The sequence below is a fragment of the Perissodus microlepis genome, chromosome 16 (assembly GCF_051167445.1).
Source record: "Perissodus microlepis isolate ML-2025 ecotype Zambia chromosome 16, ASM5116744v1, whole genome shotgun sequence".
Classification (NCBI taxonomy): domain Eukaryota; kingdom Metazoa; phylum Chordata; class Actinopteri; order Cichliformes; family Cichlidae; genus Perissodus; species Perissodus microlepis.
In genome coordinates, this window is record NC_140476.1 from 16,902,495 (window position 1) to 16,914,955 (window position 12,461).

At 41.7% G+C, this 12,461-nt stretch overlaps 1 protein-coding gene across 3 annotated transcripts in view; it reads right to left on the minus strand.

Moving 5' to 3' along the window:
* Positions 1-399: 399 nt before the first annotated feature.
* LOC146370665 (FERM, ARHGEF and pleckstrin domain-containing protein 1-like) overlaps positions 400-12,461 on the minus strand; it is a 57,253-nt gene continuing 45,191 nt past the window's right edge. The window contains exons 16-27 of one of the 3 annotated variants that reach the window (XM_084955023.1): positions 11,411-11,544; positions 10,101-10,182; positions 9,777-10,014; positions 9,558-9,688; positions 9,406-9,474; positions 8,965-9,054; positions 8,317-8,399; positions 7,611-7,723; positions 5,941-6,077; positions 3,288-3,395; positions 1,565-1,716; positions 400-1,479 (exon numbers count right to left, since the gene is read on the minus strand). In XM_084955023.1, coding sequence (XP_084811149.1) covers positions 1,401-1,479; positions 1,565-1,716; positions 3,288-3,395; positions 5,941-6,077; positions 7,611-7,723; positions 8,317-8,399; positions 8,965-9,054; positions 9,406-9,474; positions 9,558-9,688; positions 9,777-10,014; positions 10,101-10,182; positions 11,411-11,544 — 1,416 coding nt within the window. In that variant the 3' untranslated portion in view covers positions 400-1,400. Of the gene's footprint in view, positions 1,480-1,564; positions 1,717-3,287; positions 3,396-5,940; positions 6,078-7,254; positions 7,488-7,610; positions 7,724-8,316; positions 8,400-8,964; positions 9,055-9,405; positions 9,475-9,557; positions 9,689-9,776; positions 10,015-10,100; positions 10,183-11,410; positions 11,545-12,461 lie in introns of all 3 variants that reach the window. The other 2 variants (XM_084955021.1, XM_084955022.1) reach the window with 2 other exon arrangements.

Consider the following 12,461-nt stretch of genomic DNA (forward strand, 5'->3'; position numbering starts at 1 on the left):
AGCTATTTTACCATTAAAAATAACTGTATTGATTTTTGCTGCCAGTTTCTACGCTTTATAGATTACTTTAACTTCATTGTTAACTTTTCTGTTCATACCTCTTCAAGTCCGCTCAGTCACAGTTAAGCTAATCTTTGGCTAACTCCCTGTGCGGTAGAGTTATTTGTTAGCCCTGGATGGGAGTCACTGCTGATAGCAGTGTATCCTCCCCACAAAGAGTACAGGACAGAAAGGACACTGTGCAGTGATGGCTCGACTGAGAAAGCTTTCTTGGTCAGTGATGCCATCTGCAGGCCACAGCCAACAGAGCCATAAACACACTGCACATCTTCTTTTTAACTACTGAAAATCACCCCTGCCTCTGTACTTTAAGGAAAAAATACACAGAACTCGCAACAATCCGAGTTTGAGTATGTTTTTTTTTTATTGCTTTCATTTCCAAAGAGCTCTCTGCTGTCTGGAAAAAACGCTGCAATTCTAGGCAGAACTGAGGTTTTCCATCTCATATACTTCACTGCAAAACCCTGTCAAATGCATATTTCCATTCATTCAGACCCATAAACAGATCTGTGTTTATATGGGGAGGCAGCCTAGTTTTGTGAGGGCAACGTCGCTTGGAACTGAAAGTTTCTGTTTTGTTTTGCACATAATCCTTAAAGCTTTCAATTACACTTGCCATCATAACGCAGCGATTATGAGCACATCTCACATTTTCTCACACAACTGAATGGGAACTTCAGAGTTAATTTATATATATGCATATATATATATAAAAAAGCAAAACTCTGTGATTGGAATCATACAACAAATTTCAGCAAATAGAACATTTACTTCACTTAAAACGGCATCAGTGGTGATGGCAGCCACCCCTGGCCACAATGTCGAGGTTTACGTCAATAATACGACAAAATAATTTCATTTCCTTCTTTTTGTGCTGGGCCAAGTGTGATCAGAGCATCAGCTGTTAAAGGGTGACCGTTTTCCGTAGAATGAACACGTAGACAAAATGTTTATGACAATGCAGTGAGAGTTTAACCATCTAAGAAAGAATACTGAATATCTAGTATCAATGTGTTCCTGCATTTAAAAACAACCGATGACAAACATGTAAAACCAGAAATAGAGGAAGTGGTTCAGACCATTAGAAAACAGTATAAAATGACATCCTTAAAAAGAGGTTTCAGAGTTGAGAGTAAAAATGCCAAAAATGCAGTCTCTGATGCAGTCTAAACCAGCGGACATGTCACCATTAAAGCATTAAAAAGCACCAAATGTGCATGGACACATGTACAAATGTCCCAGATATGCGTAGAAAAGAAAAGCAAAGAGTCCGGAGTGGGACAGGACGGGCGGATGCCACCCGAAGGAGAAAGGGTATGGAAACTAGGTGAGCCAACTCATTAAGCGTGGGTCTCTTTGCCGTTCAGACCACGAGCTCGACTTGAGGGGACAGTAGCGCTGCGGATGACCTCCATCCACCTAAAGGGCAGAGAAAGGGCTTTTTAATCAGTCCTTGAAACATCGAGGATGAAAGAAAACTTTTAAAAGATGACATATTTGGTACCTCTCAAATGTGTATTCACTCTCTGATCGGAAGTAGTAGACGTGGGACTTGAAATGCAGCTTGAAGACATAGTCCTTGTGGATGTTTTCGGACTCAGAGGGGACGGTGACCGAGTAACCGAGCAGTGGAAGGCTGGCCAATGGGTAATCATCCTAGAGAGGGGGAAAAACAAAAGTGATTTAAATAATTTGGATTATATCCTGTAAATAATTTCAAAAGGAATCAACAGACTGAGTAACAGACATCAAAAATGTAGATGGGGCAAAATATGACACAATCCCTTCCATAATAATGCAATCATGTCATCCCTCTGGTGGTTTCCCAGAGGGATCCAATGAGGCTTGCTGTGAGAAAATACTGAAGAACAAATGAGTAATTAATCATATACACAAAGGACAAACTTAGATTTTTATAGAATTCTGCTCCAAATCCACGTGGGCCTGGCATTGCATTATTTAGTATCAAAAACAATGCTATACTTTTTGTTTTTTATACCCTTTTTGCTGAAAGTGCACATTTTGTAAAGATCTGTTCGTGTAAAGCAAACAAATTTGACAGCTAGTCTAAACTTGGGTGAATCGAGTGTTCTAGTTTCTGAACTAATGCAGCTTTAGCTTTGGTGTAAGTGTGGTGTTGGCATCTTCATTCACTTGTATGGTCTGTTAAATGGGCTGGTCCTTCTGTAGTGCTTGTCTGCTCTACTTGAGCAGAAAACATGTATCTGATGTCTCATCCACCCATTCACACAAGCACTTTTTTCTACACCTAAGTGCTTTCTATAAATCTGTTTATAAAGACAAAGGGGGACTGTCGTTGTGAGGTTGTGGCCCCCAAAACTTAAGAACCACCTGTTCAGGCTTGCTCCTACTTAGCTTTATGTAGTTATACTATTTTAATTGTTGTATCTTATTCTTTGTGAATTTTTTGTTCAGTTACATGCATTTATAGTTCGATCCCTGGCTGCTACAGCCCGCCCTCAGGTATCACCGAAGCCGTCCACATGAGATATTTTTAAATTATTTTCTCGGCTGCTTTCTGGAAAAAAACATACTAGCAGCAGCCAGTGGCTCCCTTCAGCCTTATAGTAGATAGATCTATGGTATCAATTTTAAAATCCTAGCAACATCCTTATCAAATTATTGCATTCACAAGATTTTCAGAAATCTTGACCTCTAACCTTGAGGTTGAGGTCACTGGGGTTGAATTCCTCCGAGAGTTTTAGCAGACACACCTATGGTATCAATTTGAAAGTCCTACGTGTTGTCACCCGCCCGCCCGGCAGGGTAACGACAATACCCCATCAATGACACAACGCTGAGGGGTAGTAATGGAAAAGCTCCACTGCTGTCTTTCACCTTTACTGGAAGGTGCACAAGTCTCCATTGCAGAGCATTGACAGCATATTTTACAAGTCTTTTCAACTCAAACACATTTAATTTGCTTGCAACTGTTCCATAAATTTTGGTCTTCCACATAATTTGTGCTAACTTCATGAGCCTTTAATACACAGAGGGAGTGTTAGTTTTTATAAAGTTTAGGAGTGGCATTATTTTTTCTTTAAATTCACAGTATGAAATACTGCATGGGAAAACGCATTTACCTCAAATACGGCACACAGATTCGATATTTCACACCGAGATGTGATGCTTTCAAGACCAGTCAAGGGAGCGCACCACCATCCTCACAGTCAAACAACAGGGCTTTGAGAGTGTGTACTCCTTACCTGGTGAGACTTGTAGAAAAACAGGCTGAAGTTGGTGAAGACAACCCAGAGCTTCTGCCAGCCGTTGCTGTTCTTGAACTTCCTTAGTAAGTTTCCTGATAGCTGATTCTACAAAGAGAAAAACAAGCCTGATTCTGACGCTTTAAAAGCCATCCATATCTCACTGTTACTGCAACACTCGTGAAATTTAACTTCTATCTGCACTTTGAACTTTCAAACATGCGATCAAGCTACTTTGTCTACTTTTCTAAAGAGGCTTCATTTTACTAGGCATAGCTTCCAACATGATCTGATGTCGTCGTGTTGGTGCTGTTCTCAGATCAACAAAACTAATGTTGCCTCAGGTTCAACATTGCAAGTGACCAATCACATTGTACTGATGTCATAGCTAGGGATGGGTATCGAAAACCGGTTCTTGTTGAGAACCGGTTCCCACTGTTTCAATTCCTTGGAATTGTTTGCCATTTTTGCAAACGATTCCCTTATCGATTCCAGTCGCCCCGAATGACGTCACCACGTTGCGGAGCGTCATTTACCTGGCAGGAAACATGGCGGCTCAAACGCTCAAAAGTTTGGTTATACTTTACGAGAACGGATGACAACAGGGCAACTTGCAATACTTGCAAAGTAGATATTTCATTTAAGGGAGGAAACACTACGAATATGCACAAGCATTTGCTCACAAAACACGCGATGACCCGAAATGAATGTCGTAATTTTAATTCCGCTCCGGACTGGTGAATCTCAACGCAGCAGCAGCGGTAACGTTTGCATGTCCTCTCCCGTTAATGCGGCAGGTAAATAATCAACTAACAGTGCATATTATGTTAGCGCGATCTGCCTTATTACAAAACCTGCCATTACTGTGCATTTAGGCGACCATGATGAGAGAGACAGAGTCTGGCTGGCTCAGATGCTGGCAGTTCTCGCTGCAGTTTACCGGTAGCGTCTCCTTTCAGGCCAGGATAGACGAATGTCACCGAGCAGTGACTAAGTTTGTGGTCAAAGGCTTGCACCTATTTGCCACAGCAGATGCCCCGATTTTCGGTAAGTGAATGTGTTTAATTGTAGGCAGGGACATTACTGGATATTCTTGTGTAATTGCTACAGAATAATTTATGTTATACTTTGTTATTGCTACAGAAGAATATTTATTTTATTATTTTACATTTACTATTTTTTTTTCCTGGGGACCCTGTGACACCCCATGGAAGAGCCGTAGGCTGTGGATCTCTTAAGATCTCACTGTTGGGTTTGTAAGGCCATGTTACTCCTAAATTTCTATCTTGTTCAAAGAGAAGATATAAAACAAAGTTCTAAGCTAATCGACCTTAGTGTTCTCCTTTTTTTTAAAAAAAAGAATCGATAAGAGAATCGATAAAGAATCGAATCGTTAAACGGAATCGAAACTGGAATCGGAATCGTGAAAATCTTATCAATACCCATCCCTAGTCATAGCTTTGCGATGTGAAAACACCATCACACCACATCGTAACGCTAACCCCATAACCTTAACCCCCAACCATGGGCAGGTCTTTTCCAAATCGCAGTGCTATGACATCATAAAAATGCGATTGGTCAGATGCAATGTTGATCCTGGACAAACACCAACACGAGGAGATCAGATATACTAAAGGTTCCCGCCCTAATCTGACACACACAGTGTGTTCAAATTCGTTCATTTAAATGAATTAGACACACTCAAATAATGATTAAACACACTGAAGCCTGCATAATTATTCCTCCTCTTCACACTGACCATTAACAGACAGTCTGTTCCCATTTTGCCTGTCGTATGTAAGAGCGAAAGTACAAATTTTGGATTCAGTGCAGAAATATACCCCAAATTTGAAGCTTCTGCAGTCTGAAAGCTTCAGATTAAATCGATATTTCCCATTTTTCCAGGAAAAAGAAAATTGTGTTTTAAAAAAAGCCAGCAATTCTTACCAAATATTAACTATAAAAAAAAGAAGATTCACTCCATATTTTCTTCCGGTCGTCCACACCTGCTCTACAATCCCGCAGAGTATGACAAGTGTTTCTTCATGAAGTTGTATTACAGTGAATGTAACACAAGGACACTAGAAAAAGTCTTTTTTAAAATCTAGCCATGACATGCACTGAACTTCATAAGGACTGTGGATTAATTACCATTAAAATCACTGGCAGTAAGAACAGGAGGAATTTTATAAGAAAGGAAAAATTGTTGAACCTGTGTGGTTTTTTTGGAAGTGTGACAGACTTACTTTGGGAACCAAGCCTTGAAAACACATCCAACATATACAAGAGAAGATATTTTAACACTAAAGACACAAAAACTGATTCTTAAGAGCCATTTTGTGTCTAAACTTTCTAAGACTTGTGGGTACTACATAAACTTTCTATTTAACCCCAGCATGTCTAGTTGGGAATCACTGGTTTAAAAGAATAACTATAAGGCAGGAAGGAAAAATCACAGTTTTGGCCCCTCTGCAATAAATTATGCTTAATTAAAGTCTTTAATAGTGGTGTTAATACCATAAATTTCACTATGTTGCTATGAGGTATTGCTACAACTTTAATTTCAATTTCCTCTCTATAAATCTTGCTTCCTGCGATACAGTTCAAATAAAACATAAACACAGGGCCTCTCCTGTCTGCCTGGCTCCTTTACCTCTAGACTCCTGCAGGATTCACTAAAGGAGAGGCTCTGAACACGGTACCAGCAGATAACAGACAGAGGCACTGGTCCCTGGCCACTCGGGGGCCCCACCAGGGGGGTCTTATTCTCACTGACTGGACTAGGCTCCTCTACCACGGAGGAATGCACAGACGTATGGGGGAAAGAAAGACAGACAGACAGAGAGAGAGAAAAAAAACAGACAGGGAGGGAAGGAGGGACAGAAACACAGAGACTGAGTAGGTGAAACACAGGCATGCAGTGGCAGGGGTTAACACTCAGGCCGACGGTGTGTCCAGGCAAGGCTGTGAAGAGGACATTGTTACAACTACAGAGGAAGAGCAGAACTAGATCAGGACACAGCTGGGTTGTAGGAAGGCTACATCCCAAAACAGGATCCGTTCTGTTAATGTGAATGAGGACGTTTAGCACATCTACGTACTGCTCTCTCTCTCTATTTATAGACGGTCAGAGTTGCCGGGAAGAGAAGAAAAAGGACAAAACAACTCAGGAAAGCCACAGTTTGGAGTTTAGATCAGGACGTCACATTGGCTACTGCCAAAAGAAGGAAACGTGAGAACAGTAACCTCCTCGAGGCTGCAAATGAAGTAATCAAACAGTAACTCGTAAAAATAATTCAATGAATAAAAACTCCCCATACACAAAAGATCAGAAGCAGATCGGTTTAAAAGCACTGTGTGGAGGATTTGTTGACTAGCAGTGGTACAGCTGAGTCATGTTTTCACAAACACTGACTGGTCCATGGAGTTTGCTTTGATGCAAATACACGAGGAACCTTATGCATAATGATAGCGTCACATCACATCCTGTCACTGGTCTCACACTATTCCATCGACAGACAGCTGTTTGCGTGAATTTTACGGAAGAGGATTAGGGCCACTGGAAAAAAAAACAAAAAGTGGGCACGTCTTTTTTTTTTTCTTTTCCAGAATTCTGAGAAAAAAAGTCAGAATTCTGAGATTAAAGTCAGAATAATGACTTTTTTTCTCAGAATTCTGGAAAAGAGGAAAAAAAACAAACTTGTTTCTGATTTAATAATAAATGTTGTGACATTTAAAAAAGAGTGACCCTTGCTAATCTTGTTTAAAAACAAAAAAAGCAACATTCTGCATTAATGCTCCAGCTGAATTAGTAGTTAATGGGATATAGTAACCTGTTGAGCAGCTTAAGGGGGATACTGTTCCCACTGAGAGATCATCAAAGTGAATTCAGATACAGCACACACTCAGAAACAGAAAGAAAACAGCGGGGCAGGAGGAGGGGGGCAGGTCTGAGGTGGGCTGATACCTCCACGGCTATGCTAAAGTCCACCATTGACACGCTGGTGTTCCTGTGCCAGCACACGTGCACCATGGTGTTACCACGGTGAGGCGTGGGCTTCTCCAATGACACGTGGGGAGCTGTCATGTCGTCCTCGGACTCTGCCTCCACCGAGGAGTCCTCTGGGCATTCTGGGAAAGTCAGGAGGTTGTTACTGCTAGACAATGAGCAGGATGATGAAAGAGGGGGAGGGAGAGGCGCTAAAACACAGACAGCGTCAGACCAATCAAAAATCAGCATGTATCTGGGAATTCACAGTTAACGCTGCTTTATCACAAAGTCAAGCTTCTCACATTCAGCTGTGTGGCTTCGTACTAACTTACTGTTGTCTGTCAGGCTGCTGGTCAGCAGCTCAGATGAAGGCCCGTTGCTGGTTTTTGCCATTTCTATCGCCATCTTTACGTCCTCCATCCACTTCTCCATCTCTACCAAAGAACTGGAGGACAAAAAAACACACAAATGGACAGAATGCTGAACAAAACAAGCACAAAGAGTCGCAGCAGGGTGGGCCCGGTGGTCAGAAATAGTCTGGTTAGCCCAGCCAAATGTTCCTCTTAAATAACAGTAAAACATGAACCATCTGTTTATTGAGGCAAAGCGAATCAGTTAAACATCTGAGGGCGGGAAAAGCATGAGAGCGCACTACACCCCAACTGAACTCGCGTTGTTGTTGACTGCATGCTTTATGAATTGATTTTATTTTTATCTTCCAAGTATACTTTCTTATACTGTTAGCTTATTTTTATTTGATTTAACAAAAAGAAGAAATGTGCAGATGAGTTTTTAGTAGCTTTTCTGAGTAACCTGCCATACTCCTCTCAGGGGGCAACATCCCTCTGTTAGAGGGTAAAGCAACAGACTCTGTGTAGCCAAACAGGCTAAAAGGGAAAAGACTGCAAATCACAATTTTATGAGCTCACTGTAACTAAAAGTAGATGCTTTTAAAGATATAACTCAAAAGCAGCTAAAATATTTTTAAAAACCTGCCACTTTAGGTTCAAGGTGCAAGGTGTTTGCTGGCAATCGTACCTAGCTGCTACTACTACGGACTGCCGTTGCCCAACCAATGTGAAGGCATGAGGTACACCCCACTCATCCTCACTCTCTCTGATCTGGAAGAAGAACACAGAGACACAGAAAAGACATTAGAGAGCTGCAGTATCTAGGACAGCAAAGACCAAAATAGGCAGAAAAGGAGGGAAGGCGGGAGGGCGGATGAAAAGGAAGCGAGAGAGAAGCAAACGTGTAGCTGTCCTGAAAATATGTGTGTATGTGTGTGTTTGTTCCTGTCTACCTATCTTTGTGAGGCCCGAAATCTGCATTCTACCATACTTGTGAGAACCAACAGTCACTTGTGAGGACACACACGGGTCCTCACAAATTTGAAGGCCTTTTTGAGGCTCAAAATGTGGTTTTGGTGTCAAGGTTACAATTAGGTTATGGTTAGGTATTAGGGTAAGGGTTAGGGTTAGGCATTCATTTTTAATGGTTAGGGTTAGGGTAAGGCGCTAGGGAAACCACTATGTCAATGAAGGTCCTCACTAAGATAGCTGAACGAGCTTGTGTGTGTGTGAGTGTGTGTGTGTGCTAGAGTGGGGGCAGATGTTCTCTAGTAATGACAAACTGGTGACAGCCGCTCCAACGCCCTGTGTTCTTCTGAGAGACAACGGCACTTACTGTCATGCCATGGAGCGGCAGCTGCCCGTGCACTTTGAACTGATTCGTCGCCGTCATCCCTCGACTTGTGTATAAAATGACGTCATTAAACTATTGCAAAAGAGGCAGAGGAGGACGCGTTAGTTAAAAATCGTAAGAACAAATTAACAACTCAGTGGCATTAAAAACCAAAACTTAACACTGATATCCTGCACACACAAACGCTTCTTTTCATGCTTATGCAACCAAATCAAATACTTGTGTAAAACACTAAGGCCGCCAAAGTTCAAAGGAACATGTGCTACGTTCCCCTGCGTGAACCTTTGCGGTTGCACTAAATCTGCCAACACCATCTCCGTAATGCATAGCCGGGCAGGATAAAAGCATGATTATCATTTCTGCTGAGATCAGTCAGCTAAATAATTCGATTAGTGATATGAGGTGAAGAAAGTGGGACGTTACCAGGAAAAACATTCGCTGCTGCAGGCCTTTTCCAGACAGTTTACTGAGGCAGCCCAACCTGATGAACTCCTGAGGAAAGAAATCATTTGTCACAAAATCTAAACAGAAACAAAAAGTTAAACAAATCTCTCTCCTGTAGATTTCAAACGCACCCGACCAGGAACAACGAGATTGTCGACACCAATCAAATCCTTCTTCAGCTCCAGAAGTTTCTGCAAGTTCTCCATCTTGATTAGGCTTCCCTGAAGCTGGTCCACCACCTCAGACACATCAGCTAGAGCAGCTGGACACCAACCAGAGGTAAGAGATCGTTACAGATGCTCCGTTACACCAAAACACTGAAATATGCTTCTGTGAACTGAGTGTAACACCTCTGCAATCCCTGAAGTCCACATGAGTAGCTGGGTAATGTTTGCACAGGCGCTCCAGGATCTGCTTGTAGTGAATGAGGCGGTGCAAAGGCCGCAGAATAAAGATGTTGAGGGGAATGTAGCAGACCTTTTGCAGCTCGAAGTCTCTGCAGAGACCCTCCAACCTTCGGGACGCCTTGCACGCCTTCTCAAGCTCCAGCAGGATTTCAGACTGCTTGCTCAGGTTTGCTGTCAGGGGCTGCAGGTAAGACTTGTTATCCACGAACAGTCGTGATTTTCTCTAATTAAACACGTATAGAAGTTTAACAAAAAGTCACAGCTCACCTTCAAACCCTGAAGGTTCTTCAACAGGACATCTCCAATGCGCTGGTAGTCTCCCTTAATGTGTGCATTAGAGCGTCCTTCCCTTAAAAGAGAAAGACAGCAGTCCCTTTTAAGCAATGTCTCCTAATCAGTGGTTACTGTTGGAGCTTATTTCCTGTTTAGCTTGCAAAATCTTCTTTAAAATATATGAAGAATTGCGTCGCTTTATGATGGTTCTGAAAATACAGCTTTCTTAAAAAACTATTTCTGTAACCTTTTTGTGTAATTTCCTAAATGTTCTGGCATATTCATGTGTGTTTGCCGCTCTGCTCATGTGTAAATTTTCATTTGCTGTACTTGTTGCCAGCTTTTCTTTTCTTTTTTTATTCATTGATTTATTTTCCTGTGTAAAGCTTTTTGTAATATCTGCCTCGCTTTGAGCTACATGAATAAATATTATTATTATCGTCGTGGACAGTGGATGAGCCGGGTAAGCTACATGAAAGCACTTTAATCTCACTGACTATTCAGTCACACTGCGTGCAAGAAAAATTCCAATGAAGTTGGAATGGACGTGTTTAACTTTAAGAAACACCAGCAGGTGTCTCCCTTGAGCATCAGATTCCCCATGCAGGATTCATGAGGAATGGGGCTGCCATTACTGGACTTGGTCAGACTAGTTATTAATTTAATGTTAACATTTTAGCAGGGAATTTAGGGGGAATATCTCAGTCTGTAAAATGCATCCTACTGCTCTTAAGAAAGACGACTTTCTCATCATGTTCTTAACAACCAAGGTCCATATCTAGTACAGTATTTGAATATGCAAAGCTGCAAAAAAAGAGACAAATGTAGGGGTGGATAATTTGCATATGCATTTGAATGTGGTTCTTATCAGCTGAGTAAAGCACACTATCACTTTCTGCTTTAATTTGGAGCTCTAATGAGTGTGACTAGATACAGGAGACTTTGAAATAAAAATCACGGACTGTAGTTAATGGCCATAAATTTTAACAGCTTTATGCGTCACTTTCTCCGTGTCTGTGAAAAAGTCAGTGTGTACTAGATAAAGCACAGTCATTAAGGAGATCAGAGGGCATACGCCCACAAGCCAGAATAAAGGCAGGCTGTGGTGCAGCATGACTGTTGCTATGGAGATTGTAGCTCCTTGGGTCATCTAAAGGGACCGGACCGCCCTCTTGGGCTAAATGCCAGCAAAACTCATTAAAAATGGGGGAGGAAGTTGTTTTAAATTGAACCGTAACCCCCGACACATCACCGGGCTTGTTCCTGACCCTGCGGGAAATATCTGGAAGTGAAATGAGCCTCACCACAGTGCCAGCCTCTGCTCCACCTCCCTGAGAAAACCTGTGTGGAACTTGTGCAGAGGCTCAAATGTGGAGAAGATGGCGTCCTTCAGGGAGTCCGGAGTTGCCTCATCTTGTCCCACGGCACTCTGGAAAGACTGGTATCACGGATACATGCATACAGTGATCTTTCAAGCCATTTGACGAGGGAAATACACTTTAACCATAAAAGTCTCAGTTCACTAACAAAACCAGGTTTTTGAGTGTTTTTTTTTTTTTTTTTTTTTTTTTTTTACTGTGGGCTTCCTGGTTTAGAATATAATGCAAACGTATCATTGTGCAGGTGGCAGCGCTTGTCTACTTGTGACAAGCAGGTCATGCTTGTGACATCATGACAGGATGTTTACAGATGGTGTTTAAACTCTTTTAGAACTTCCTGGTATCTGGATATAAGGCTGATTGTGGGTGAATATTTAATTTTGGCCTATATAAGAAATAAAATACTTGATTTATATGAACTACAGTGCTGTGCAAAAGTCTTGAGGCACCCATCATTTTATTATATTTTGCTTCCAAGGGGCCAGATTTTCTTGTGTTTTTAAAAAGTGGTCTTCAGCAATAGTTTTTCATTGGCTGTTTTTTCACTCATTTCTCACTCATAAGTCCAGTCGCTGTACCACTCATGTTAGGATGTAAAGAGGAGGTGAACTGGTGATTGTGGTTGTGTGTCTCTATGACAGGCGACCTGTCCACGGCGCACCCAGCCTGTTGCCATATGACAGCTGGGAGAGGGTCCTTAGATTGGATAAGCAGGAGAAAATGGAAGAATGGATGGGTGTTGGGTTTTTTGTTTAAACTGAGGGAATTTTGAATGCAAAAACGCCATCAGATCCACCATGTAGTACCATCTGAAAAGCATTTGATTGGCAAAATCTTCATTTTTCAGCATGACAATGATCCCAAACACACTGCCAATACAGTAAAATCACACCTGGACAGAATAACACACAGTGGAATATTATCAGTCATGCATTGTCCTCCTCAGAGCCCAGACTTCAACATTACTGAAGCAGTG